This window comes from Amyelois transitella, chromosome 26 (genome assembly GCF_032362555.1).
Source record: "Amyelois transitella isolate CPQ chromosome 26, ilAmyTran1.1, whole genome shotgun sequence".
In the NCBI taxonomy this organism is placed as follows: domain Eukaryota; kingdom Metazoa; phylum Arthropoda; class Insecta; order Lepidoptera; family Pyralidae; genus Amyelois; species Amyelois transitella.
The window spans coordinates 3,670,432-3,693,580 of record NC_083529.1 but is presented as its reverse complement, the minus strand read 5'-3'; the positions used below and the strand labels follow the sequence as shown (position 1 = coordinate 3,693,580).

Sequence of the window (23,149 nt, the reverse complement as noted above, 5' to 3'; positions counted from 1 at the left end):
GACGGATAGTGATAATATGTATGTATGTATGTATCTAAAACTTTCTTTCTTACTTAACAATATGATATTTATGCACCAAATCCTCTTGATACGACCCTTTCAGTTTGAACGTGTCGTCTCCATCAGCCAGCGGCGACTTGAGAGTGTAGTCTATGAAATGAGACCCAGTTTCGTCCCATTTGTAGAGCAATTTATTGTCTATGTTCTTGTATTGATTGTTAGATGTCCAGATTATTGTGGAGTTCGTGTCAAAGATGTCGGGTTGCATTAGGACCTGTTGAAAGGGGTTAATTAAAATATATTGGATATCCACAATGAATTATTTAATGTTCAAATATTGTTCGATATTTAAGTATATCTAGTGAAAAAATGAATAAGACTATCAGACATACCTTTATCAATAAAAATATGTTTTGATGAAATCAAGCACCTTCACAGTCAGTATATTAAATCGACTAGCTTTCATGGAACGATTGATGAATGTGGATGAAGAAAAAGAAGTATATATGTTGTCCGGGAAAATGATCAGAAAAAACAAATCAATTACTACCTTCCCACTAATTCCAGTGACGATCTTCGTAACATCCGTCTTGTACACTGCGTCTAAAGTTCTCAGCGGCATAGTTGGCGTCCCCAGATTGCCAGAAATGGACAGCGTATGTACATCTACGTTCGGCTTTGGTAAAATGGCGTTGATTGTCAAATTGAGGCGACTGCTCATTATGTAGCCGAAGGATGCGTTGGCGCCGATTCTGTTGAAGCAATGTATTTAATTTACATTTAAGTCAGTGATTTTGCTCGCATGTAAATTATATTTTTCTCAAATTTCATCAAAGGAAGAAGAAAGCTAATAGGGGATCATAATATGTGCCATCTAGTTACAGATAAGAAAACTAAATGTGTTTGTTTAGGTATATCCAATCTAATCTTATTTACCAATATCATTGTAGTAATATTTATTCAGTCTCTATATAGCGAACCTTATATGAAACAGGTGTTTCATATAAAACCTTATATGAAACAGGTGTTTCATATAAGTATAATTTAGTCTCTACCTACGAAAAGAAGCGTCTTTTTTGTGTGAGTTTATATGAGAGAGAGGGAGAAATATAAAAAATAATTACTGCCAAACTCGATCCAAATCCATTCTGAAGCCAGCGTTAGTTGTTGGCAGGTCATTGATCGTGTTGTTGCCAAAATATATGTCCAAATCAACACTCTTCTGCTCCTTTTCCACGTTTTGGTGACCGATTGCCTAAAATAAAATATGAAAACATCGAAATATTACGTAGTTACTTTGAACTCTTGAGAAAAAAATATTTGAAATAGGGCATCGTCAAGTCGGATTCAAATTATATCTTTGAAGCTGTGCCTTTCTTATTTTATCAATCGGCTTAAGTAAAGAAATTGGTCGTCAACTTCATAAATATAGTTTTTAGCCGTAATTAGTGGGAATGACGTAAAACGGGTGCCGTGTGGTTCCCGGCACCAATACAAAAAAGAATAGGACCACTCCATCTCTTTCCCATGGATGTCGTAAAAGGCGACTAAGGGATAGGCTTACAAACGTGGGATTCTTTTTTAGGCGATGGGCTAGCAACCTGTCACTAGTTGAATCTCAATTCTATCGTTAAGCCAAATAGTTGAACGTGGCCATTCAGTATTTTGAAGACGTGACCATATGTACATATGTATGTATTAGTGGGAATAACGCCGTTAACATTTGATTTCTATGTTATTAGTACCAATTACATTTTTCATCAAATGAAGTTGTAATAATATATATGTTACCTTGATAAAGAGATCTCCCAACAAGAAGCTCCACTTCAAATCCCCGTCTCCTTTCATGTCTGGCACGCTGTAGTGGCATAATAGAAAACCGGTCTTTGGCGCGAATCTGTCACAAATATTATTATTTAGCAAGTATCATCTTTCTAGTCTTTATCTCTCTATCTCTTTCCCGTAGATGTCGTAAAAGGCGACTAAGGGTTAGGCTTACAAACTTGGGGTTATTTTCTAGGCGATGGGTTAGCAACCTTGTACTATTTGAATCTCAATTCTATCATTAAGCCAAATAGCTGAATGTGGCCATTCAGTCTTTTCAAGACTGTTGGCTCTGTCTACCCCGCAAGGGATATAGACGTGACTATATGTATGTATGTATGTTGAGATGACTTACACAAAATCGGCATCAGCATTGAGAGTCTTGAGCCTGGGTAATGGCGTGGCGGCCTGCACTCTGATGGCCCGGCGAAGCTTTGGGTAGATATCCGCGTGGACTTTTAGAGTAATCGGGTCTTTGCTAATTTGGGGGGAGTCCACCTGGAAGACAATAATCTGGTTATCTTGGTAAAAATGATACAATATACATTTTTTGTCATCCACTTGCATCAATATTTACACGTAAGCTAGTCGGTTTACTATTGATCCACCTCAGTTCTCAAAATAAATAAATAATAAATATATACGGGACAAATTACACTGATTGAGTTAGCCTCGAAGTAAGTTCGAAACTTGTGTTACGAGATACTAACTCAACGATACTATATTTTATAATAAATACTTATATAGATAAACATCCAAGACCCAGGACAATCAGAAAAAGTTCTTTTCTCATCATGCCCTGACCGGGATTCGAACCCGGGACCTCCGGTGTCACAGACAAGCGTACTACCGCTGAGCCACAGAGGCCGGTAAACAAAACTTTCACTTATGCATCTGGAAGTCAAATTTTTGTATGGCACGAAAATGTTTGAGTTCATCAGAGCACTCAATTTGAATCCGCAAACTATAAACTGTCCGCTATTATAAGCGAGATGCAGAAGATATTTTGATTTTTATTTTAAGTTCAATGTACTCGTAATAAAGTCATTATTTTATTGTTTTGTTTCGGTATGATTCTGCGGTAGGTTGCGCCTTGGAATACAACCCAGACTTATAAACGTGTTAATACTGTACTTTAGTATGAAAATAACACAAACCTTTATAGAAAGATCCGTAAAGTTAGTCTCCAATTCGGCACGTGCTTGCATAGACAGTTGCATGGCTCCAGCACAAACAGCAGATAATGAGTAAATAGTATTCGAGTTGTCTATCTTCAGCCTCAGAGTGGTATGTTCTCCCCCACCTTTGGGTACCAGGGTCACTGATATCTAAATAAAAAAAAAACTTACATTATTTAAAGAAAATTTAATGAATTAATTCGACAAGAAGTCTTAATCAATCCACTTGAACTTATTTTTAAAGTTAAAATAAGTTATCATCTTAACAAAATTGAATGGTACGCTTCAATCAGTAATATTAGTAACTAGAGGCCGCCCGCGACTTCGTCCGCATGGAAACCCTATCAATCCCGCGGGAACTCTGGGATAAAAAGTAGCCTATGTGTTATTCTGGGTCTTCAGCTACCTACATACCAAATTTCATGGTAATCGGTTCAGTAGTTTTTGCGTGAAAGAGTAACAAACATCCATACATCCATACAAACTTTCGCCTTTATAATAGTACTAGAGGCCGCCCGCGACTTCGTCCGCATGGAAACCCTATCAATCCCGCGGGAACTCTGGGATAAAAAGTAGCCTATGTGTTATTCTGGGTCTTCAGCTACCTACATACCAAATTTCATGGTAATCGGTTCAGTAGTTTTTGCGTGAAAGAGTAACAAACATCCATACATCCATACAAACTTTTGCCTTTATAATAGTAGTAGGATAGTAGGATAGTATGCGCTCACCTCTAGCGGCTGCCTGTTGGTGACTTTCCCAGAAATATCATATTCGTTGTTCTCAGTGACGAATGTGCCGGTTATGTCGTCGTCTTTGAACTCGCTTATCATCTTCATTGCTCTGTACGAAAAAAAAAATTAAATTTTAAAAGAATATTTACAGTGGAGGGTAGGGAGATATGACCAAATGTCTAAATAAACCTACGCCATAGAAAGGTTAATTAAATCAAGATTGTACGGAGGTAATTAAGTACAAGATATATAAAGGTAGAATAAAAAAATCAAAGCTATCCCTTGATGGACTTTGACAAGCTTTGATATTACTTGAAAGTATACTATGGATAGGGAAAGGTCGAAGTGGGAAGACCTAGACGAACGTATCTTGATCAAATTAAGGAAGTCCTGGTAAAGGGTCAAGTTACGAGTACCCGAAACCGCCGAGCTTGCATGAAGAGATCGTGGCAAGTGGAAAGAGGTAGTCTCTGCCTACCCCTCCGGGAAAGAGGCGTGATTTTATGTATGTATCACTACATAGTATAAAACAAAGTCGCCCATTTTGTCTGTAGTCCCTTCGTATGCATAAAACTTTAAAACTACGCAACGGATTTTGATGCGGTTTTCACTAATAGAAAGAGTATTTTCTCCGACAGGTTTTTATATATAATTGAAATACATTGAAACTATATTAGCTGAGTTATAGCGATTTATGTCCAAGAAGTCAGAAAAAAAATCTAATTGAAGATTGCATTTGTGCGTGCGCCGCTTATACCGTTGGATACAAGTAAGAACAATGTATAGCAAAAACATTGGTCTTTATTAGTTCTACAAAAAAGTCCGCGATGACATATATCCAGCTTATTTATTTAAGTCACAAAAACTACTTTTCTGTATTAAAAAAACATTTAATTCGTTGGGTGATGTTTAACTGGTGATATAACCAATAATACATATATATATCAAAATAAGTAAGTTCATCATCACGAGCATTTAATTTAGATTATTTTTGCAGTTTACAGTGTGTTATTTAGACATATAGTTTAGGAGATATCACGATATTAGTATTGCGGCACGGTACGGGCCGGCCGCGGCGGCGGGGGCAGCGTCCCTATAAATAGCGCGTCGGCGGCAGCGGCTCCCTGGCGCTTTTGCCGAAAAGGCTGTTAGGAGGAGCGTCAAGCCCTCGCCTAAAAACGTCCCGCTGTAATAGTAAATGCCCCTCAGGCAAACTATGTTCTCATAGTCAAAAAAAAAAAAAAAAAAAATACAGCGGCTCCCCATTAGCACTTTGAAATTGGAAGCGATCGGACGCGTTTATTTATCGCAGCTCTTTGAGAAAAATAAAACGTGCTTTTCAGCGCGACAACAATAATTGTGTGATAATAGTAGGTATTGTATTCTAAGGTTAGTATTAAATCGCACTTATTAGTAAGATTAGTTTTTTTAAATATAAAACCGTAATTTATGGATTGATATTTTCTATTAAGATTTTGGTTAAAATTTAAAGTTAGGTCAATTTAATATTAGGGAAATAATTAAAAAAAAATCGTAATTTAAGGTAAGATAAGTTCAGAAAAAGAACTTAATAGAATAGGTATCTTTCTTTTGTTTCTAAGTACATATTTAGATATTTTTTTACTGAGGCACATGCGAATAATATGGGAGTTAGTGTCATAATGTGTGAGTAATAAGTAGCGGGATACACGCAAACGAAGTTGCGCGGGTCAGCTAGTGTAGAATAAAGAAATCAAAGCTATCCCTTGATTGACTTTGACAATCTGCTTGAGGAGGAAATTAGCTAACACATGCGTACTTGAAAGAATACTATATATGGACGCATAATATTTTTTTATACAGTTTCACCTGCCTACAGTAAAAACCTTTTTCTGTTAAAAACTTACCTAAAACCCTGATGAGGACTGGAGACCGCTACGCTAACGGCCGCCGGTCGCTGGTCAGCCTTCAGCGAGTAGAACACGTCGAGGCACGAGAAGTCGGCGGTCACCGAGCGCGCAATGAACGTGGAATTGTAGCTTTCGTCGCTGTACTTGAGGGAGAACTCCGCCGGCGGTAGTATGGGGCGAAGAGCTCCGCGCGCTTTGAAGCGAATGTTGAGCGAGGGGGGAGGCGCCCACACCGCGTCTGCGTATAACTGATAAAACAAAAATTATTCATACATACATACATACATAAAATCACGCCTCTTTCCCGGAGGGGTAGGCAGAGACTACCTCTTTCCACTTGCCACGATCTCTGCATATTTCCTTCGCTTCATCCACATTCATAACTATCTATAACGTATATATCTAACTATTAAGTATGTATGTAGATACTGAATTGGCTAAAATTTCTCATGTGGGCGAATGTAAAAATTGGTGTTCATCGCTGTATTTGAGTTAATATTCCTCTGAAGGTAATATAGCATTTCGTCTCATACTTTTGAAAATAATATTGGGCGGGAGCGTTTTATATATGATAACAGAAGTTACAAGCGTTATTCATTTAGTTACATGATATTACAAGTGATACAAATGTGGCTAAAATTTGTCATGGGTGGGAATTTGTCATTTAGGCGAGAAATTTCCCAAAAATTCCCAACAGTTACCGGTATTCTTATAATTCCCATCGACTCACATAGTTGTCGTACTCCCCCTGCAACACGTGGATCCCGCCGGCGACCACATTCTCGCTCTCTGAGAAATCTTTCTTGAACTGAAGTTTGATGCAGTAGTCCTCTAAGAATGGAGAAGTGAGGTTCAGACTGCCTGAAGTCTCTACGAATGGGTCGTCGAGCTGTGGAAGAATAAATAAATAGGGTTATTAAATAAATAAATAAAAAAAAATCGTTTAGTTATTATATAAATCATATGTGAATGTGGAAATGAAGAAATATGAAAACTAACAACGGGAAAGGTTAAATTAGTAGAATTTACTAATTAAAAATAAGAAAAACTACACGTCGTAGACAGAAATGATGCCTTCGCATTCTGTATACGATCTGCCCAGGGGAATATGGAAAGTGAGTGGAAACAGCACTTATAGTTAGGGCGGTGACAAGGTTTAGTTAATACTGACAGGGTAATGTAAAGGTAATACTTATGTACTGTAATAGTAAATTAAGGTTACGATTTTTTTACAGACAAGAAATTAATATACAAAATTCCGAACAGAGATACGTCTAATTAAGGCAGCAGTGACAGTAAATATATCAGCGGTCATCTTCCAAGTTGTGTCTTCTAATCTCGCAAAAACTTTAATTCCAAGGCGGGTAAGACTGCCAGGGGCATGACAATCCCCGTTAATTCTTCTTAATAGTGGACTAAAGAGATGTAATATTTAAAAAAATGTGATCAAAATACCTCTAATTTTGCCACAGCAGTGACAGTAAACGACGGCATAGATATATCAGCGGCCATCTTCCAAAGGGCGTCTTCTAATCTCGCTGAAACCTTAGACTCCAAGGCGGGTAATACCGCCAGGGGAGTGACGATGCCAACGGACGCTACGTACGATTCGTACGTATCGTCCTCCCCTGTCTCGTATTCGTAAAATATTTTGTAGGATATCTGAAAGACAAAATAAATGAATGAAAGTGGTTCTATTTGATTGCAATTTATAGTAGAAAAAACCTTTCTCTGCTTAATTTCTGCAGCGAACTCTAGAGAATAGCAAGTACGATTTTATTTCATTTTATTTTATTTTATTTTATTTTATTACAAAGCCAAACAGAATATAAACAAAAAAATCTACATTTACGAAACAAATGATTTCTTAACTAGCCCACTAGAAAACAGTCCAGTAGATTTTGCGTGACTTTTTACTCTTAAGTAACAAACAAACATACATCCCTCCCCACAAACTTACGCATTTATCATATTGAAGTTGGACTTTAAGGACATTTTTAAAAGTTCTTTTTCGTTAATCGAACCTTAGGCTTTGTCCACAGTAAATCAGTTTAAACCATTTTCTTCCGAACAGAGAACATTTTTAAAAACTAGTAACATTACCTCGTGCCAATAAGTCCCGTTGTAAGTCAGCACTAGGCACGACACGTTGATTTTCTCGCCCAGTATAATGTCCACGGTGTAAACTGACTTCACTTCTTTCATTTGAAAAGGAGTCACTAGGTTAAGCGTGTTCTTCATTTCTGTGTAGGTCTGAAAAGGAAGGTTGTTATTCAAGGGATTTGGAGTAGTATCTAAAAAATTTTATATACAGAGAATTTTGGTAAATATAATGTACGTGCTCTCAGAGTATAAATTCAGCGACTTTCTTTCAAAGGGAACATAGAAATGATTAATTAGCTTCGTAAGCTCAAAATATCATTTAATCGTTCTAGAGAAATTTTGATAAAGCAGTCTGTCAATCCCTTATTCTTATCATCATGACTCATTAACATACATCTATTCACGGCTTACCTCTAAAACGAACACATCAGTCAGCACTATGGGTCCCTGTGGTAGATGTAGCGTAGCGTTCACTTCCAAGATATCTTCTTCATCTATACCCACAAACTGTAACAAATGAAGAATTTTAGCAATGAGGGGTTTCCAAATTGCCTCACATCAGATATTAGCAGTAAAGTATAACCTTCAATGCAAAGGTCTTGACGCAACGTGGGGAGAGAGTCTAGTGTACTTAGATAGAAGTATTACTAAGTTCAGACACCAGTCACTCACAATCGCACACTGTTTGTAAGTAATCAATATGTAACCTGAAAACTTTATTCATAAGTTTTGTGAGTGTATTTTTTAGGATTGTGGAGAAAAATAAAACTATTTCGAATTGAATTTCAATGCAGCAAAATTTTCACGTCTGATAATTTTGAAATTATGATGTTCTATTCGATAATGACAAAACCCTAGTTCAAATTTGGTGGTATAAAATATAAAACCCTCATTCAATGAATAACAGAATCTGCATAAAAATATAAAATGATTTTAATGCGGGTTCTTCCATACCAGATCACTTTCTCTTTTCTCAGTAGTCTTTACAATATTCTTCAAAAAGAATTCATATGTATGAGTTGCCAAAAAAAAGACTAAGAAGATTTGGCACTGAGTTAAATGAAGCTAGGTTCTATGATTACATGACCTAATCAGGTAGCCAAAATTGACCCTAAATAAACACTATCACAATTCAAAAACGTTGCAAATACATACCTTCATCAAATGGGCATTAAATGTGACAGTAGGATAGTATATCGTATCTAAGGTAACGCGGGCTGTCGTGTCGAAATTCTCCATGAACATGTCCATATTGAGAGTCGTGTTGTGTCTGAATTGCTGTTGTAGGACGTCCAGCAAGCCTTTCCCAGTGTCCACTAGGAGTATCGCGATACCAAACTGCGGATAAGCAATAAAATTGGTGAAAAAAAAAGAAAAATATTTAATACTAATAATTACTAGTACTTCTTTGATTTCGCAGCAAAATGAAAAACGAAGTGACAAAGAATAATAACGGTAACGTAACCCTCCGTGCGAGAGTATATTTGAAATAATTTAATAGAGTGCCTAATGTTAATCTATACAAAACTGTTATTTTTTCTCTAAAATAAGTTATTTTTTCGTAGTATTCTAAATCTCTACATCAATCTACATCCCTAAAAAATCGAAAATAAGAATATCAAATGAATGGTTCCCAGAAGAGCGTAAACCTAGGGGAAGACCACGGAGACACATTTCTTGGAGGGATAATAGGCTTTGCCTATCAGAGACACATAAAATAAGCTACAAATATAAAAAAGTTCTCACCTTATGCTTCGACAGACGTACAGACAGCTCAGTATCCAACCCGTTACCGTACACATTCTTCAAGACCAACCCGTTTTCTTCGAATCCTTCTAAAGGCGTGTACAATTTGTACACGTATACGAAGTTAATAGGAGATTGGTAGTGCCAGATACCGGTAAAACCAAAGTCCATGTTGCCCCAGCCCACTCTGAAGTCCAACTGGAAATTAGATTTGAGTGATGTGACGTCAATAAGTGATACCTTGTATCCAACTTTGAAAATATTCTTTTCTAACTGTATGAGAATATTAGCAAGTACAAACTATGTTTGAGGGTGGAATTTAGTGCATAAAATATTATTATAAACTCGTGAAAAGAACTGACGCTCTTAAATTGAAGCATCTGTTTTCTTAAACAAATGAGAATCCAACAAAAAAACTTTGTTTCTCATAGAATTTCTTCACGACAAATCTTTTATAGGGATATCTTATTTCATTATTGTGGGAATTTTTGCTGAGTTGTTTGTTTTATTGGCGAGAAACAACATTTTTTTTTTCTTAAAAATCGATGAAGAATAATTTTGTCCTTACCTCTTCCGGTGCCCGTTTGGCCGTTATCATGGCCCTGTTGAGATACTGTATAGGCAGAGCCACATGACCAAATACGTGGAAATCTTGGAACGTCAACAACTTTAGTAAAACTTCGATACCTGTGTGAAGAAAATAATTTTCAATAAGCTTTATGCAGTTTTATGTGTCAATACAGCGGATAAGAAGTGGAGAGTCGGTGGTCGAATCGGCAAGTGTCCGGTTAAATTGCGTGCGCATAAAGGCACTAGTGCGAATCCCACCTCTGCTATGACTATTTCTGAAATTAGCACATTAGTATGAAAACTAACTGCTGCTCTTGCGGCGAGGGAAAACATAGCGAGGAAATCTGCATATTAAGGCAACTAGATGCGTAACTATGATTCTATATGAGTTTCTCCGCAATGGTCGCGGGCCTCAGATTGGAGTCGCTTCGTGTAAAAACTTGATCCATACAATCCAGGACCTATGGTCAAGTGCTTACACCAGGCTCCTCTCCAGAGCGGTGAGGATGTAACCGGGAATATATTCGGGAAGAAGAAGGACAGCGGGAAAGGTATCAATCGAAAAAAGGGAACAAAGAAAAAGTTTTTACAAAGAGCTAAAGTTTTTACAAAGAGCTAAAGAACTGCCGTGTGGTTCCCGGCACCAATACAAAAAGGAATAGGACCACTCCATCTCTTTCCCATGGATGTCGTAAAAGGCGACTAAGGGATAGGCTTACAAACTTGGGATTTCTTTTTTTCGCGATGGGCTAGCAACCTGTCACTATTTGAATCTCAATTCTATCATTAAGCCAAATAGCTGAACGTGGCCATTCAGTCTTTTCAAGACTGTTGGCTCTGTCTACCCCGCAAGGGAATATAGACGTGACCATATACTAAAGAACAGCTCACTGGAATGTCTCCTAAAATTTGGTCCTATTATTGGGATAAAAATTCAAAAACTGCTCTTTAGAAGAATATAACTAACCTGTGGTAGAATTAGGCGTGGAGAGCATGGCAACAAGATGCCTGTCTCGCTCTATGAAGCCGAACCGAGCCGTGGTGGGCTTCACGTCGCTCTCCGGGCGGGTCACATTCACCACCAGCATGCAGTTTGTTATGCGGCGCATGTACCCTGGGAATGAAAAAGATAGAATACAGGAATTCTCTTTTAGTACATACATACATACATAAAATTACGCCTCTTTCTCGGAGGGGTAGGCAGAGACTACCTCTTTCCACTTGCCACGATCTCTGCATACTTCCTTCGCTTCATCCACATTCAAAACTCTTAACATTAATTCTCATTCATTCATCCTCTTTTAGTAACAAAAAAAAAAAGATGTTGCGTAATCTCCTTGCTTGGATAAGGTATATTCAGGTCTAAATTGCGAAGTGAAATTACAAACAAAACACGTAATGAGTCAAAATATAAATTAATTACAATTGTTAGAAAATACGTATTGAGTTCTTGATCTGATTTTCATCATACATAGATGAAGAACAAATTATTCCATTATTTAGAAGCTTCGGTGGCATAGACAAACACTTCAACTATATGCCAAATCTTACATTAGGCAGAGCGGTAATTATTTATAATTGGTACAAAATCAATTAAAATACTGACCGTCAACATAGATTTTCAACACTTTCTCTTCTAGCTTGACGAATGAAATGCCTTTCATGTCCCTCTTATGTCCGAAAACGAACTCGGTCCGTAGAAAACCATTTGTATAACCCTAGAAATAAAATAAATGTAAAAAGATATTGCTGACCAAAAACACTTTCAAGGAAAGATCTTTAAAAAAATTAAATAAGCATAACCCAGGCGCCAGTTTAGATATCTCACTAATTCAAAGCGTTAAGCAGCGTAAAAGTTTAAGCTAAAAATTTTTTCTCGGATAAAAAAAAAAGATTTAATTATTTGTACCAGTCAACTAAGTTTTAATATATTTATTTAGCGCAATTTTATTAGAATTGTCTCACCTGGAATGGAGAAATGAGAGTGACTTTCCCTGTGACGTTATTTTCCGTGCGGCCTCTGTCCAATGTCCATGACGAGTTTATCATGAGCAAACCTTCTTCGTTGTACTGAAAAGTACATTTAAATATAAGAATAAGAAAGTTCAAAATAAAGTTATGATTGTAATGAAAACACCATATAGCGGGAAACTACATAACCTAATAACTAAACAAGTTTACGCGCTTACATTTAAAATTTACACAATATAATTATTTATCGGCTACTGCAGTTAAGGTTAGGTAGTGCTCTAAAGACTATATAGCACCAACAAATGAGAAACCTGAAGAATTGGTTCGTTTTCGCTCAAGTAGTCAATCAAGTAGTCCGCTATCAGACTGAATAATTACATTGGAATATGGTCATACAGTTTGTCATGTTAGCGCCATCTAGCGAGAAACTATTTATATCATAGCTTGGATCGCGACTACACATACAGTTGCCTGAAAAAAATGGTGGTAGCAAGAAATAACGTTTACCTGAAAACTAAGCAAGGTATCGGCGCTCTTCTTCCAAACAACCCTATGTTTAGCTATAGCCGCGGCTCTGGGTAACGTCGGTATAGTAGAATTGACCACCGCATTGATCTCGCCGAAGAATTCGTTCGTTTTGAACAAGTAGTCCGCTAACAGACTGAACGCTAGGTAGTCTTCTTGCCAGTTCATACTGCCGTTAACAGCTTGGAGATTGTCGTGGTAGCGCCACCTAGCGAGAAACAAATGTTTAGACATTTGAGACAGTAAACTTCTTTCTTTTAAATTGCTATCCAAAATGAATGAAAGAGTCTGCCTGTTTCGTATACAGAAACATGATGTAAGGTATTTCTAGAAATTTAATGAATGAATGAAAGATTTATTTGAATAACTTAACGTACGCAAGCTTCTTACACTCATTACAAAAAATATATAATAAATCTTAAGACTAAGCAGGTGTGCGCAATTTAAAAAGGTCATAAGCTCATCGGAGAATACCCACGGTAGTAAAGTGCGGGGCGATTGAAGGCCCTTTTGATTGAATTGATGGAGTTTTACGCAATTCATGAGAAATATTATGTTTTCTATAAGCCCGAAGTTCAGTATAGAAGAAAAAAGCAATTTCCGCAGTTATCCCTTTGCTGACAAAATTATATTTGTCAGATTATGCTATATTTTTTGGCACCCTATATAAAAACGTTCGGAAGATTGTTTTTCTGCGGCAGATGCAGGGTGTAAATCGGATCGCTGGTACGGCAGTTCAGAGGTTAAATGGCAATCCACCGTGAACCATTACTGTTTATACTAGAAAATCTAGATTTTTTTTACTATATTCGTGAAATAAATAAAGGTACTCACATAAGATTGAAGCTAGTATCTTTCCACCCAGGAAATGGTGTATGCATACTGGACAGCAAAGCGTATACGGTTTGCTCGTGAGCCTCAGAAAACATCTTCACTCGCCAATCTATGGCCGTGTCGCTCGCCCAGCCCATACGGACCATCCATTCGCAGTACCAATCTATAGGAAAGTGTATTTTTAATTTCCTTTAAGGTTCAGTCAACAGCTAAGATTATTAATTTAACAAGATAAGTCAAATCATTGATGAAAGAAAGAAAAAAACATTCTCAAACAAATCTCAGAAGTTTAATAGTGAAAATATTGACAAACCTTATGGATCTAATGCTATGTACAAAAAAAGGTGGTAGAATAAATGGACTTTTCTATTTTTATTTTATTTTTACAGTTAACAGCACATCAACCTACCAAAATTCACTGCGATTTCGCGATTAAAAGTGAAGATTTTAAATCGCGCACGCAAAACTTTTAGGGAGTGAAATGCAAATAAAACCTGCGACTTAAAGTCGTCTTTCGCGTGGTCCCCAATCATATCACTCAGCCTCTTTTCCCTTGTGGCGATCCTTATATAAAAGACAAAAGTATGAGAGGCATGAAAGCGGGAACTAAGAACGCAATAATATAATTTGTACTTCTAAGACTAACAAACTGACCTCTCAACAAGAACTCGAAGTCCCCATTGAGCAGCCGGCCGGGGTAGTAGAAGGCCAGCAGGCCGGAGTGGTGCCAGGCGGCCCGGCGGCGCAGCTGCACGTCCACGCTGACCTTCTGCGAGGGGTCCCGGTTGGCGTCCCAGTTCAGCTCCGCGCTCAGCCGCTTGCGGCCCGCGCCCGACCAGCGCTGGTACGCCACGTGGACATCGCGGAGTCTGCAGCATCACAACAGCGATTATACCCAGGTCTATATCCCTTGTGGGGTACGCAGACCCAACAAATGTATGTTTTTGGTTGGCTGAAAGAGATCCCACTTAGGGATAAGCCCGTAGCCCGCCTTTGTACTGTACTACATACATACATACATAAAATTACGCCTCTTTCCCGGAGGGGTAGGCAGAGACTACCTCTTTCTACTTGCCACGATCTCTGCATACTTCCTTCGCTTCATCCACATTCATAACTCTCTTCATGCAAGCTCGGCGGTTTCGGGTACTTTTGACCTGACCCTTTACCAGGACTGTACTGTACTACTGTTATATATTTGTAACTAGAGGCCGCCCGCGACTTCGTCCGCATGGAAACCCTATCAATCCCGCGGGAACTCTGGGATAAAAAGTAGCCTATGTGTTATTCTGGGTCTTCAGCTACCTACATACCAAATTTCATGGTAATCGGTTCAGTAGTTTTTGCGTGAAAGAGTAACAAACATCCATACATCCATACAAACTTTCGCCTTTATAATAGTAGTAGGATGTACTCCTTTAGTGAACAATAAAGCATTTACATACTTACTTAGTCATGTTTGTTTATACTCACTGATCAAAATGCACGTCCATCATAAGCTGCGTGTTATTATTGAGGTCCGCACTAAGACTGACGCTGTACGCCTTCCCGCTCACATCCACTTCGCCGTAAGCGGTGAAGTTCTGTTCCGAAAGTAGTATGTAGCGGATCAATGTGCGGTACTTGTCCTCGTTGTATTCACCCTGAAAAGAGGTTGAGATTTAATAGAATTTCTTTTTAAATGCATGTAAGACTTTAAAAGTGACAAGTATCAATAGATATTTAAAGATAGGAAACGGACTTATTCAAAGTTAAAAGCTAACTAAGTTTTCAACTAAATAGAGGTACACGGTCAATTTTAGATAAGCACGGTCGAGTTTAGTTTAAATAACTGACGCTGAGTAGAGAGATTCGAGGTCAGATAAAACTGACCCTTTTATGGTGTTGTTGTATAAGTTGGGGACGAGTAGATCTGCCACCGACTGTACAACAATAAAGACAAACGGCGGTGTTATTACGTCATTAAGTTATACTTGTACAAAAACAAATAAATAAATATAGATGAGAAACGGAACGAGAAAACAATGGCATGGTAAGGAATGATAGGAAGATAAGACGAGAGATATTTGCTTAGCAGTGGGTAACATTAATGGCTAGAGAAAATATAAACGATTTACTGTAATGATTAAACAAACATCAACAACAAAAACACAACCTGTCCAATAAAAGTGACTTGTCTATTATCCTGCGTGAACCTCGCATCGATGGCTATATCTTTGAAATGGCTGCTGTTTATCAGTGTTTTTATTCTGTGCGACGCCATGTTGGTTTTAGACTGGTCCTGGTATAAAGCATCTATGTTGAAATCTACACCGGTGAACCATATGCCAGCTGCGTTTACCTGAAATAAGAGTTATGAAATAATTTCATTGTCAATTTTTATCTTTTTATTGTCATGGTAACAATGAGACTGTATTAATTTGTCAAATCTTCTTTAGATAGGCTTACTTGAAAAAATGATTAAGTGGTTGAGTTTTGTTTCCGGCACTGTAGAAAAGGACTAGTACATCTCTTTTTTTTATTAGCCATAGAAGACAATGGCATAATGTTTAACAATATAGTTCATTTAAATATCGTAAAGTGTATTTAAGGTAGGCAGATATTCAAGCGTGAGATCTTTTTAAAAATATTTGATGTGACCATTAGAACATTTTGAGCTTTATAGTTTCAGACTAGAAAATACTTTTTATAATTGATACAAATATTGCCAATTATTAAAAAAATAAACACCCACTTGATATTCACTAGGCTGTTTCTCGTGAACTTTCGCCTTGATCGTGGCCGGATGTAGCGTCGGCAGTGTCATGTTGAGCTGGCCGTCCAGGTATAGCTGAGTGCCCGGGGGACAGAACAGGTATCCGGAGAGAATAATCTCTCTAGATTTAGGGTTGAAGTTAAGGAGTGCCAATGCGGAGTATTTTGAACCAAGCTGTGGAAAAAGTTACTATTTTAAAACAAAAATTACACTCAAAACACATTAACCTTCGTAGCAAACTGTAGACTTGAAAATTTTTGGAAGTCAGCTAATTTTGTTAACCTAGGCACGTGTGTTATACCAATTAATTATTTAAAAATTTAATAGGGTTAATATTTTGTTCAACAGATGTAACATTGAAACCTTCAGTCCGGTTCTCATAGATTCTCACCTGTTCGTAAGACAATTTCATATCGACCAACTTCGGTCGTTTCAGCAACAGTTGCGTGTCTAACTTCATACCGTTCATCTTCTCATACTGAACGAATGAGAACAAAAACGATGGGTCTAGCTTATCCTCCCTAGATGCGCTCACGTTGAAACCTATGTCGATGTGGTTTTGGGTGTTCTGTAATAAATTGTTATTTTAGTAAATGGAACAAGTTTAGTATAGTGCTAAAGATAAACAATAAAAATTTAAACTAATTAAAAACATACTAGAATTCAAATTAATTTTGAGTTTCTCTTACTAAATTGGTGAATGTGTTATTCACAAAAAAAATTGGTTTACTTAAAGTAAATTAAACATATATACTATTCTTCAAAAACAAAATTTATTTACGCAAACAAATTGAAAATTTGAGAACGCAAATGACTCTTCCCCATTTTTAATTGTCCCGTGATATATATTAATAAAATGAACAATATTACGTACCAAATTATTGAGTACAGCATAGAAATTATATTCGGAATACGCCGAGAACTCCATCGACAATTCTCCATACAAATCGTGTCTATACGCGACCGATCTTTCGATGTAAACGCCCTCCATTTTGACAGTCTGTTTGGGGTTCTTAAAGAACTGGTAGTCCAGCTGCAGTTTGGCTCCGTGAGTGGGCCCGTTCATAGTGTAGTAGCCGGACATATGGCTGGCTAATTGTTTCGTTTGGAAGTCGGCCACTATGTCGCATTGTGTGACACCGCCTTTGGATTTGAACTTGAAGTAGCCTGCAAATATTTGGGCTTTAAAATGAGAGGCTGTGCATAGTATGGTGAAAGATTTGTATAAGTTGATAGGTTTGTAAAAATATTTAGTTTCATTTGTTCACAATTTTTGATGTTAAGGGTTTGTTTTTAAAATTTGGGGTTTGGCAACGAAAATTTTTCGGTATATACAAATAAAATCTTAATAGCCCGTATGTGAGAAATTATTTCAGAAATATTAATTGTAACTCGTTTTCCATTAGAAAAGAAATTAAAGTTGTAAGTGTGCAATATCTAGAAGTGCAAACTGTAAGAACTAAAATGCGTTCTCTATTTTTCATGACACATGAAAGAATGTTAAAAGATTTTCCTTAACGGTCTTTGTACTGTAATTTGTCAAGTTTAGGCTAAAAATAAAATTATTAACATATCATTTTTTAAATTAAAACGCAAGATATCTCACCGGATAGCTCAGCAACTCTTTCGTTATCTACCACCCAATACGCATGAGGCAGCCACACGAACCCATGACTTATTTCCTGTCTCTTCAGCGACATCACCGTGTCAAACTGTTTTCTTCCGTCTACGTCTAAACTAGCCTCTATAGACTTATCATGGGCTAAGTTTCTGTATAAAGCTTTGGCTTTTAGCGTACTTTTGGCGGATTGCATTGAGAGAAGAGCGGTACTTGTAGTGTTGGAGAGAGTAAGCATCGCGTTGAACATTCTTTTCTCCTGTTGAATGAGCGAAATAATGATTCATTTAATAAGTTAACGTTAAGAAATATGGTTTGTTTATGATAAATAGAAATAATGCTCATTTCGGAATATCATATCTTAAGATGGATCTTATCATAAGCTAGATCTATACAACGCTTTAGCCTTCAGCGTACTTTTAGCGGATTGCATGGTACCTGAACTCATATTTTTTAGCCATAGTGTCACGTCTCTCTTAATCTGAACTATATTCTATGGCAATAAAATTCAAAATGCTAATTAGCAAGTAATTTCAAGTATAGCCAAATAGTAGTATAACAAACCTTGCTGTCTGGCGTGTCAAAAGAGAACCCTATCACGTTGGCGGTCTCGTTTCGATCCCAATGGTACTGGAACGCGTAGGTTTTGGCGGAGGGGTCGGCTTTCTCCAAAGACACGATGTATTTCGCCGGCCCGCTCATTATGAAGTATGGCGCGTTCCGAATGTTCGTCATGTCGGGGAACTGAAAACATACTTACATATTGAATGAATGAATTTATTTATTTCGAGAATCAAATGTTGATAGTTCCTATAAATTAAGCGTATTTATTTTTTTTAAACTTCTTTTCTATCCTGCACAAAATCTTACATAGACACAGTCACATCTATAACCCTTGCGGGGTAGACAGAGCCGACAGTTTTGAAAAGACTGAAAGGCCACGTTCAATTGTATGGCTACATGATTATTCTTACTTGTAATTATTATAACCAAAAACCAACGCTGAGGCGGTAATTTACCCTTTTTGAAATTGGCCTTATTTGATAGGATATAGCATTCTTCTGTGCCTCCATATAAGAACATATTCAAATAATTATTTTCTTGCGTGTTTTTTTTAATCATGTAGATGGTGCATATAATATGCGACTACCTTCATACTTTCTTACCTGATACGAAGCACACACTTTAATACCAATGGCGTTGTCGAAAGTACTCCAACTGCACGTGTTCTGCTCGATTCTGTTCTTGTTCAATCCTTGTTGCTGTAATTCTTGGTCTCCGTGTAGGACTATTAGCTCGGATCTACGACATTTTGCAATTATCATGAAATTTTTCATATATAATATATATATAATTCATATATAATTTTATTTATTTATTTAAAACTTTAAGGAGCCTTAAAGCTACAATAGGTGGTCTTATTGCTAACAACATTCTCTACCAATCATTTTCAAAGAAATAGCAAATTTTATATATTTGGAGATGGGGAATGAACAACGCTGTATACAATTGGGCTAATTTAACGACAAGTAGGTGAAAAATGTCATCTTATACTTAACAATGGAACCGTCAGTCGTAGGAAGTTTTTAGAAAACCAAGACAAAGTGATATTAACTTCTGTGAACATTGTTTGGTCTGCAACCATTAACCAATGATTCTAGGAAGCGAGGGAAAATATTAAAGGGCAAATTGTTTCTGAACCTTATTACAAAAGAAATAAAGTCTATCTTACTTGGCAGCAAATATCTCCTGTTTGTCAGTAGGCAGCGAAAGGTCGAGTCGCACTCGGCCGAGTCCTCTCAGCTCTAGTTTGGCTTCCACATCGGTGGCGGTGTAGAGTCGGGAATTGAGCCGAATACCGCTTGATGCCAAACCGCCGGCCACTACGCCCATAGTCGCCGCTATGTTTACTGCAATACTGTAACAAGACAAGATAAAGATTATTTATAAGGATTAATGTAAGCGGAGGTATAAAATGTAATATTTGCAAGGTAGCTTTTAGTCATTCCTACAAACAAAAAGAAAAATAAAATTAATAATTTGTAGTTTCATTGATGTAAATTAGAAATGTTTTCGCAATAACTTGTGTAATGCGTAACAGCTCTATGTAGAGTTAATTGTCGAGTCGGTAAGGAATTGAAAATTTACTTGTAAACGTATATACAATTTCATTGAGAACGTTCAAAAGTAATTAAAAGTGAGGCGAAAATGTTGCGACTACAGAAAGAGGCCACCATTAATGAACTAAATAAAGTAACGACTAATATTAAATCAGAAACCCTTACCTCGGCCTAATCTTCCCTTCGAAGTCCAGATATCCCGACTGCTTGTATTTATCGACCACAGTTCCCGACATCTTGGTATTGACATAGCTGGTGCCCATTAGGTTCATATTGAGGGGCAGGCCGCAACCGGTGGGCACGGAGAATGTAGTGTCTAAGAATAGGGACGCTTTGTCGTAGGATATTTCCTGGAGAAACATTGTTAATTAAATTTTTTGTTTGTGTCCGCATTTAGAAACAGATATTGTAGTACAAAGGTGCTATTTATTTCAAAAGTAATCTCTTCTAGTGGACCTATATGTATATTGTTTGGAAATTGTCTTTTAGTAGGTCATATTATGAGTATCGATGGTCAAGTAAAAAAGTAGTGAGACAATTAAAGGCAAAAGAATACAGTATCAATAACATATATTCTGGTTTCAAAGACATGATTTAATAGTCAAATGCATGCCGAAGAGAAGATATAATTTAGACACATAACGACCCTATTTTTCATTGGAATAAAACACTTCTTCAAGCAGAGGGAAGAAAATGGGACTAACGACAGAAAAAACCTACCTTCCCCGACAAAATCTCCAAAACCCTCAACTGAGGGTTCAACCTCTCCAAAGACTTTCTTATTTCATCATCGCCTTCCGCGCTCCAAAACGAGATCTCATTGCCAAACACTTTGATCCCCAACTCTGCCATGGGAAAACGGTGCTTAAGTGCTTCGTTTTTGTACCCCAGATCGTCGATTTTTGCCCGAATATCGTCCGCGTCGTTGGCCGAGCGGAAGAAGCGTAGTTTGTCGATGTGTTCGTGTATCTTTGTCTTGCTGAGCGGGCCGTTGTTGCCGAAGAACTGTTCAAAGTATCGTTCGAAACCTTCGCCGCGAGCTTTCATCTGTAAAATATCACTAAATGATATGAACGTTGTCAGTGCAATAAATAATTTCATTGAAATAATCGGTAATAAGTAATGTGAGTTTCACACTTCCGATCTGGATTTCTCACATACTATAATAAGTTTCTCAGTTTCGATCTGAGTTTCTCACTTAGAAGTGTTTACCCTCTCGTCTGCCTTAATATAGAGGACGCAACGGGACTTATGCCGAAACATTAATCGAGCAAACATTTTCTTCTTTAGCTAGGCCTAAATAAGACAAGCAAGAAGCACATTAAGAAATTCGATTAATGAAGTTTTACCATAATCATATTCGACAGCTTAAATAAAAACTTATAAAATAATTTGAGGTAAAACATTTCTTTTCAAGACATAAACCAATTATATGAGTGATATACCTCAAAAACGTTGATAGATTCGCCAAACATATCGACAGTCAAGTTGACGGACACAGATCGAGGTATGTAGGAGTCCGGCGAGAATATCACGTTCGCCTCGTAGTTGCCACCTGAAAACATAACTAGCTAGACTTTTGCATGGTGATTTTCTTATATGGGAATTCACAACAAGTAAAAATTTGCATATGTTTATAAGGATATGCAAAAATCTTGAAAATCAAGGATGTTATTTCATGTTTTAATAGATTAGGGTAACAAATCTTATTTAAAGTATTGATTTTAAGTGGTAAATACATACAAACATTCGCCGCGTTCTTATAGAAGTAGGCAGAGACTAAATCTGAACACTATTCACGATACCTGAAAACTAATTTTGCTTCATCTAAATTCACAAATCATCAGGCATCTTCATACTCCTGGCCTTATTCCCGGTTCCATCTTCACCTCTGCGAAGAGGAGCCTATAAAAATTCTTGAGTAAGTTGGTCAGGTTTTTACACGAAGCGACCCCCGACCGACCTGTGTGACCTTCTTTTGTTATCTCCACATTCAATCTTTCCATGGAAGCTTAACGGTGTCGTAACCTTTCACCAGAATGTCTTCAGTTTGATCAAGACACGTTACCTGCGTTGTACTGGTCGAAGAACACCCCCTGTTCATAGTTCCTGCTGAACATCCTGAAGTCCGGGTTGTCTTCCAGGCGGGGCATGCTGTGGCCGGACAACAAGCCCTGGATTTCCACCCGGGACGGTAGGGAAGACTGGCCCAGGTTGTTAAGGTGACTCCATACGAATGTTGCAACTGATCAAAAATGTGTAGTATATAGTAGTTCGTTCGGGACAGCAATTGAAACTTTTCAGTATTCTAATATAATCAATGGGGTGTAATATTTAAAAAAGAAAAACTAGTTGATATCATGACATAAGGCTTCAAGAAGTTAGTAACAAATATAAAATAATAAAATATATTTATATAAAATTATTTTAGGCAGCTTTCAACACGGGAAATCTGTTGTCTCAAAAATAATCCCAACAATATAGTTATCAATACCTTGATTGACAGGTTCGTTTCTCAGAGCGTGGAATATTTTTCTAATAGTGGAGAGAGTGGGACATCTCATCACTTGCAAGTACGAGGCCAGTCGGATTTCCACGTGCACGTAGTCTTCACGGAATGTTTCCAGGAAATATTCTCTGTGAAATTAACAATACATATTTATTTTTAGGAGGAGAATGAGCTCATGTCATTGTAATTCACCTACTGTAGAAGATTTTTACGAGGAGAATAAGAAAGATAGTAAGTTGAAACGGTTGCTAAGAAATACGCTTTACCATATTTTTTTTTGTTATGAGTCTTATTTTATAACATCAGCCATTTATTATTAGTAGCGGATTAGACAGGTTATCTGCCTTTGTACGATGGACAATTAATAGCTTATATTTAAAAAAAGTACAAAGATGGAAATAAGGTATTTGGAGACATTGTGCAATGAAAGTACCCACCAATCCAAAAAAACTACACACGATTGGCGTTATAAATTCTCAAGAATCCATACCTCCGGCATTGTGTTCAGAGATATGAGTGAGACCAAGTTTCTCAGTTTCGATCTGAGTTTCTCACCAGTGGGTATACATTACCTGGTTTCAATACAAGGCGTCCTCCTAAAGGCGTCGACGGCGGCCAGGCGCACGGGTATGGGCACGAGCGCGTCGCCCGCTATGTTCATGAGCACGTCCGCGAACTCCTGCTTGAAGGACCCCATGTTGCCCAGGGCTTTGATGGCGATTACCAGCTGGAAATCGTTTAGCATATTTAAAACGATATAAAGATTGAAACCT

General features: G+C 37.4%; 1 protein-coding gene across 1 annotated transcript in view; it reads right to left on the bottom strand.

Moving 5' to 3' along the window:
- Window positions 1–23,149, bottom strand: part of LOC106135284 (uncharacterized) — a 49,185-nt gene that overhangs the window by 17,796 nt on the left and 8,240 nt on the right. Inside the window, exons 13-48 of the mRNA XM_060951773.1 lie at window positions 22,949–23,103; window positions 22,362–22,504; window positions 21,936–22,112; window positions 21,313–21,422; window positions 20,588–20,914; window positions 20,033–20,217; window positions 19,480–19,665; window positions 18,914–19,049; window positions 18,312–18,491; window positions 17,736–18,006; window positions 17,004–17,296; window positions 16,521–16,697; window positions 16,109–16,303; window positions 15,530–15,715; window positions 14,848–15,017; window positions 14,029–14,243; window positions 13,375–13,537; window positions 12,523–12,748; window positions 12,010–12,114; window positions 11,651–11,762; window positions 11,012–11,158; window positions 10,043–10,161; window positions 9,475–9,672; window positions 8,884–9,066; window positions 8,140–8,235; window positions 7,729–7,878; window positions 7,081–7,287; window positions 6,356–6,514; window positions 5,623–5,873; window positions 3,734–3,845; window positions 2,982–3,152; window positions 2,180–2,322; window positions 1,792–1,897; window positions 1,125–1,255; window positions 551–752; window positions 54–274 (exon numbers count right to left, since the gene is read on the bottom strand). Of these exons, the coding sequence (XP_060807756.1) occupies window positions 54–274; window positions 551–752; window positions 1,125–1,255; window positions 1,792–1,897; window positions 2,180–2,322; window positions 2,982–3,152; window positions 3,734–3,845; window positions 5,623–5,873; window positions 6,356–6,514; window positions 7,081–7,287; window positions 7,729–7,878; window positions 8,140–8,235; window positions 8,884–9,066; window positions 9,475–9,672; window positions 10,043–10,161; window positions 11,012–11,158; window positions 11,651–11,762; window positions 12,010–12,114; window positions 12,523–12,748; window positions 13,375–13,537; window positions 14,029–14,243; window positions 14,848–15,017; window positions 15,530–15,715; window positions 16,109–16,303; window positions 16,521–16,697; window positions 17,004–17,296; window positions 17,736–18,006; window positions 18,312–18,491; window positions 18,914–19,049; window positions 19,480–19,665; window positions 20,033–20,217; window positions 20,588–20,914; window positions 21,313–21,422; window positions 21,936–22,112; window positions 22,362–22,504; window positions 22,949–23,103 (6,308 nt within the window). The remainder of the gene's footprint in view (window positions 1–53; window positions 275–550; window positions 753–1,124; window positions 1,256–1,791; window positions 1,898–2,179; window positions 2,323–2,981; window positions 3,153–3,733; window positions 3,846–5,622; window positions 5,874–6,355; window positions 6,515–7,080; window positions 7,288–7,728; window positions 7,879–8,139; window positions 8,236–8,883; window positions 9,067–9,474; window positions 9,673–10,042; window positions 10,162–11,011; window positions 11,159–11,650; window positions 11,763–12,009; window positions 12,115–12,522; window positions 12,749–13,374; window positions 13,538–14,028; window positions 14,244–14,847; window positions 15,018–15,529; window positions 15,716–16,108; window positions 16,304–16,520; window positions 16,698–17,003; window positions 17,297–17,735; window positions 18,007–18,311; window positions 18,492–18,913; window positions 19,050–19,479; window positions 19,666–20,032; window positions 20,218–20,587; window positions 20,915–21,312; window positions 21,423–21,935; window positions 22,113–22,361; window positions 22,505–22,948; window positions 23,104–23,149) is intronic.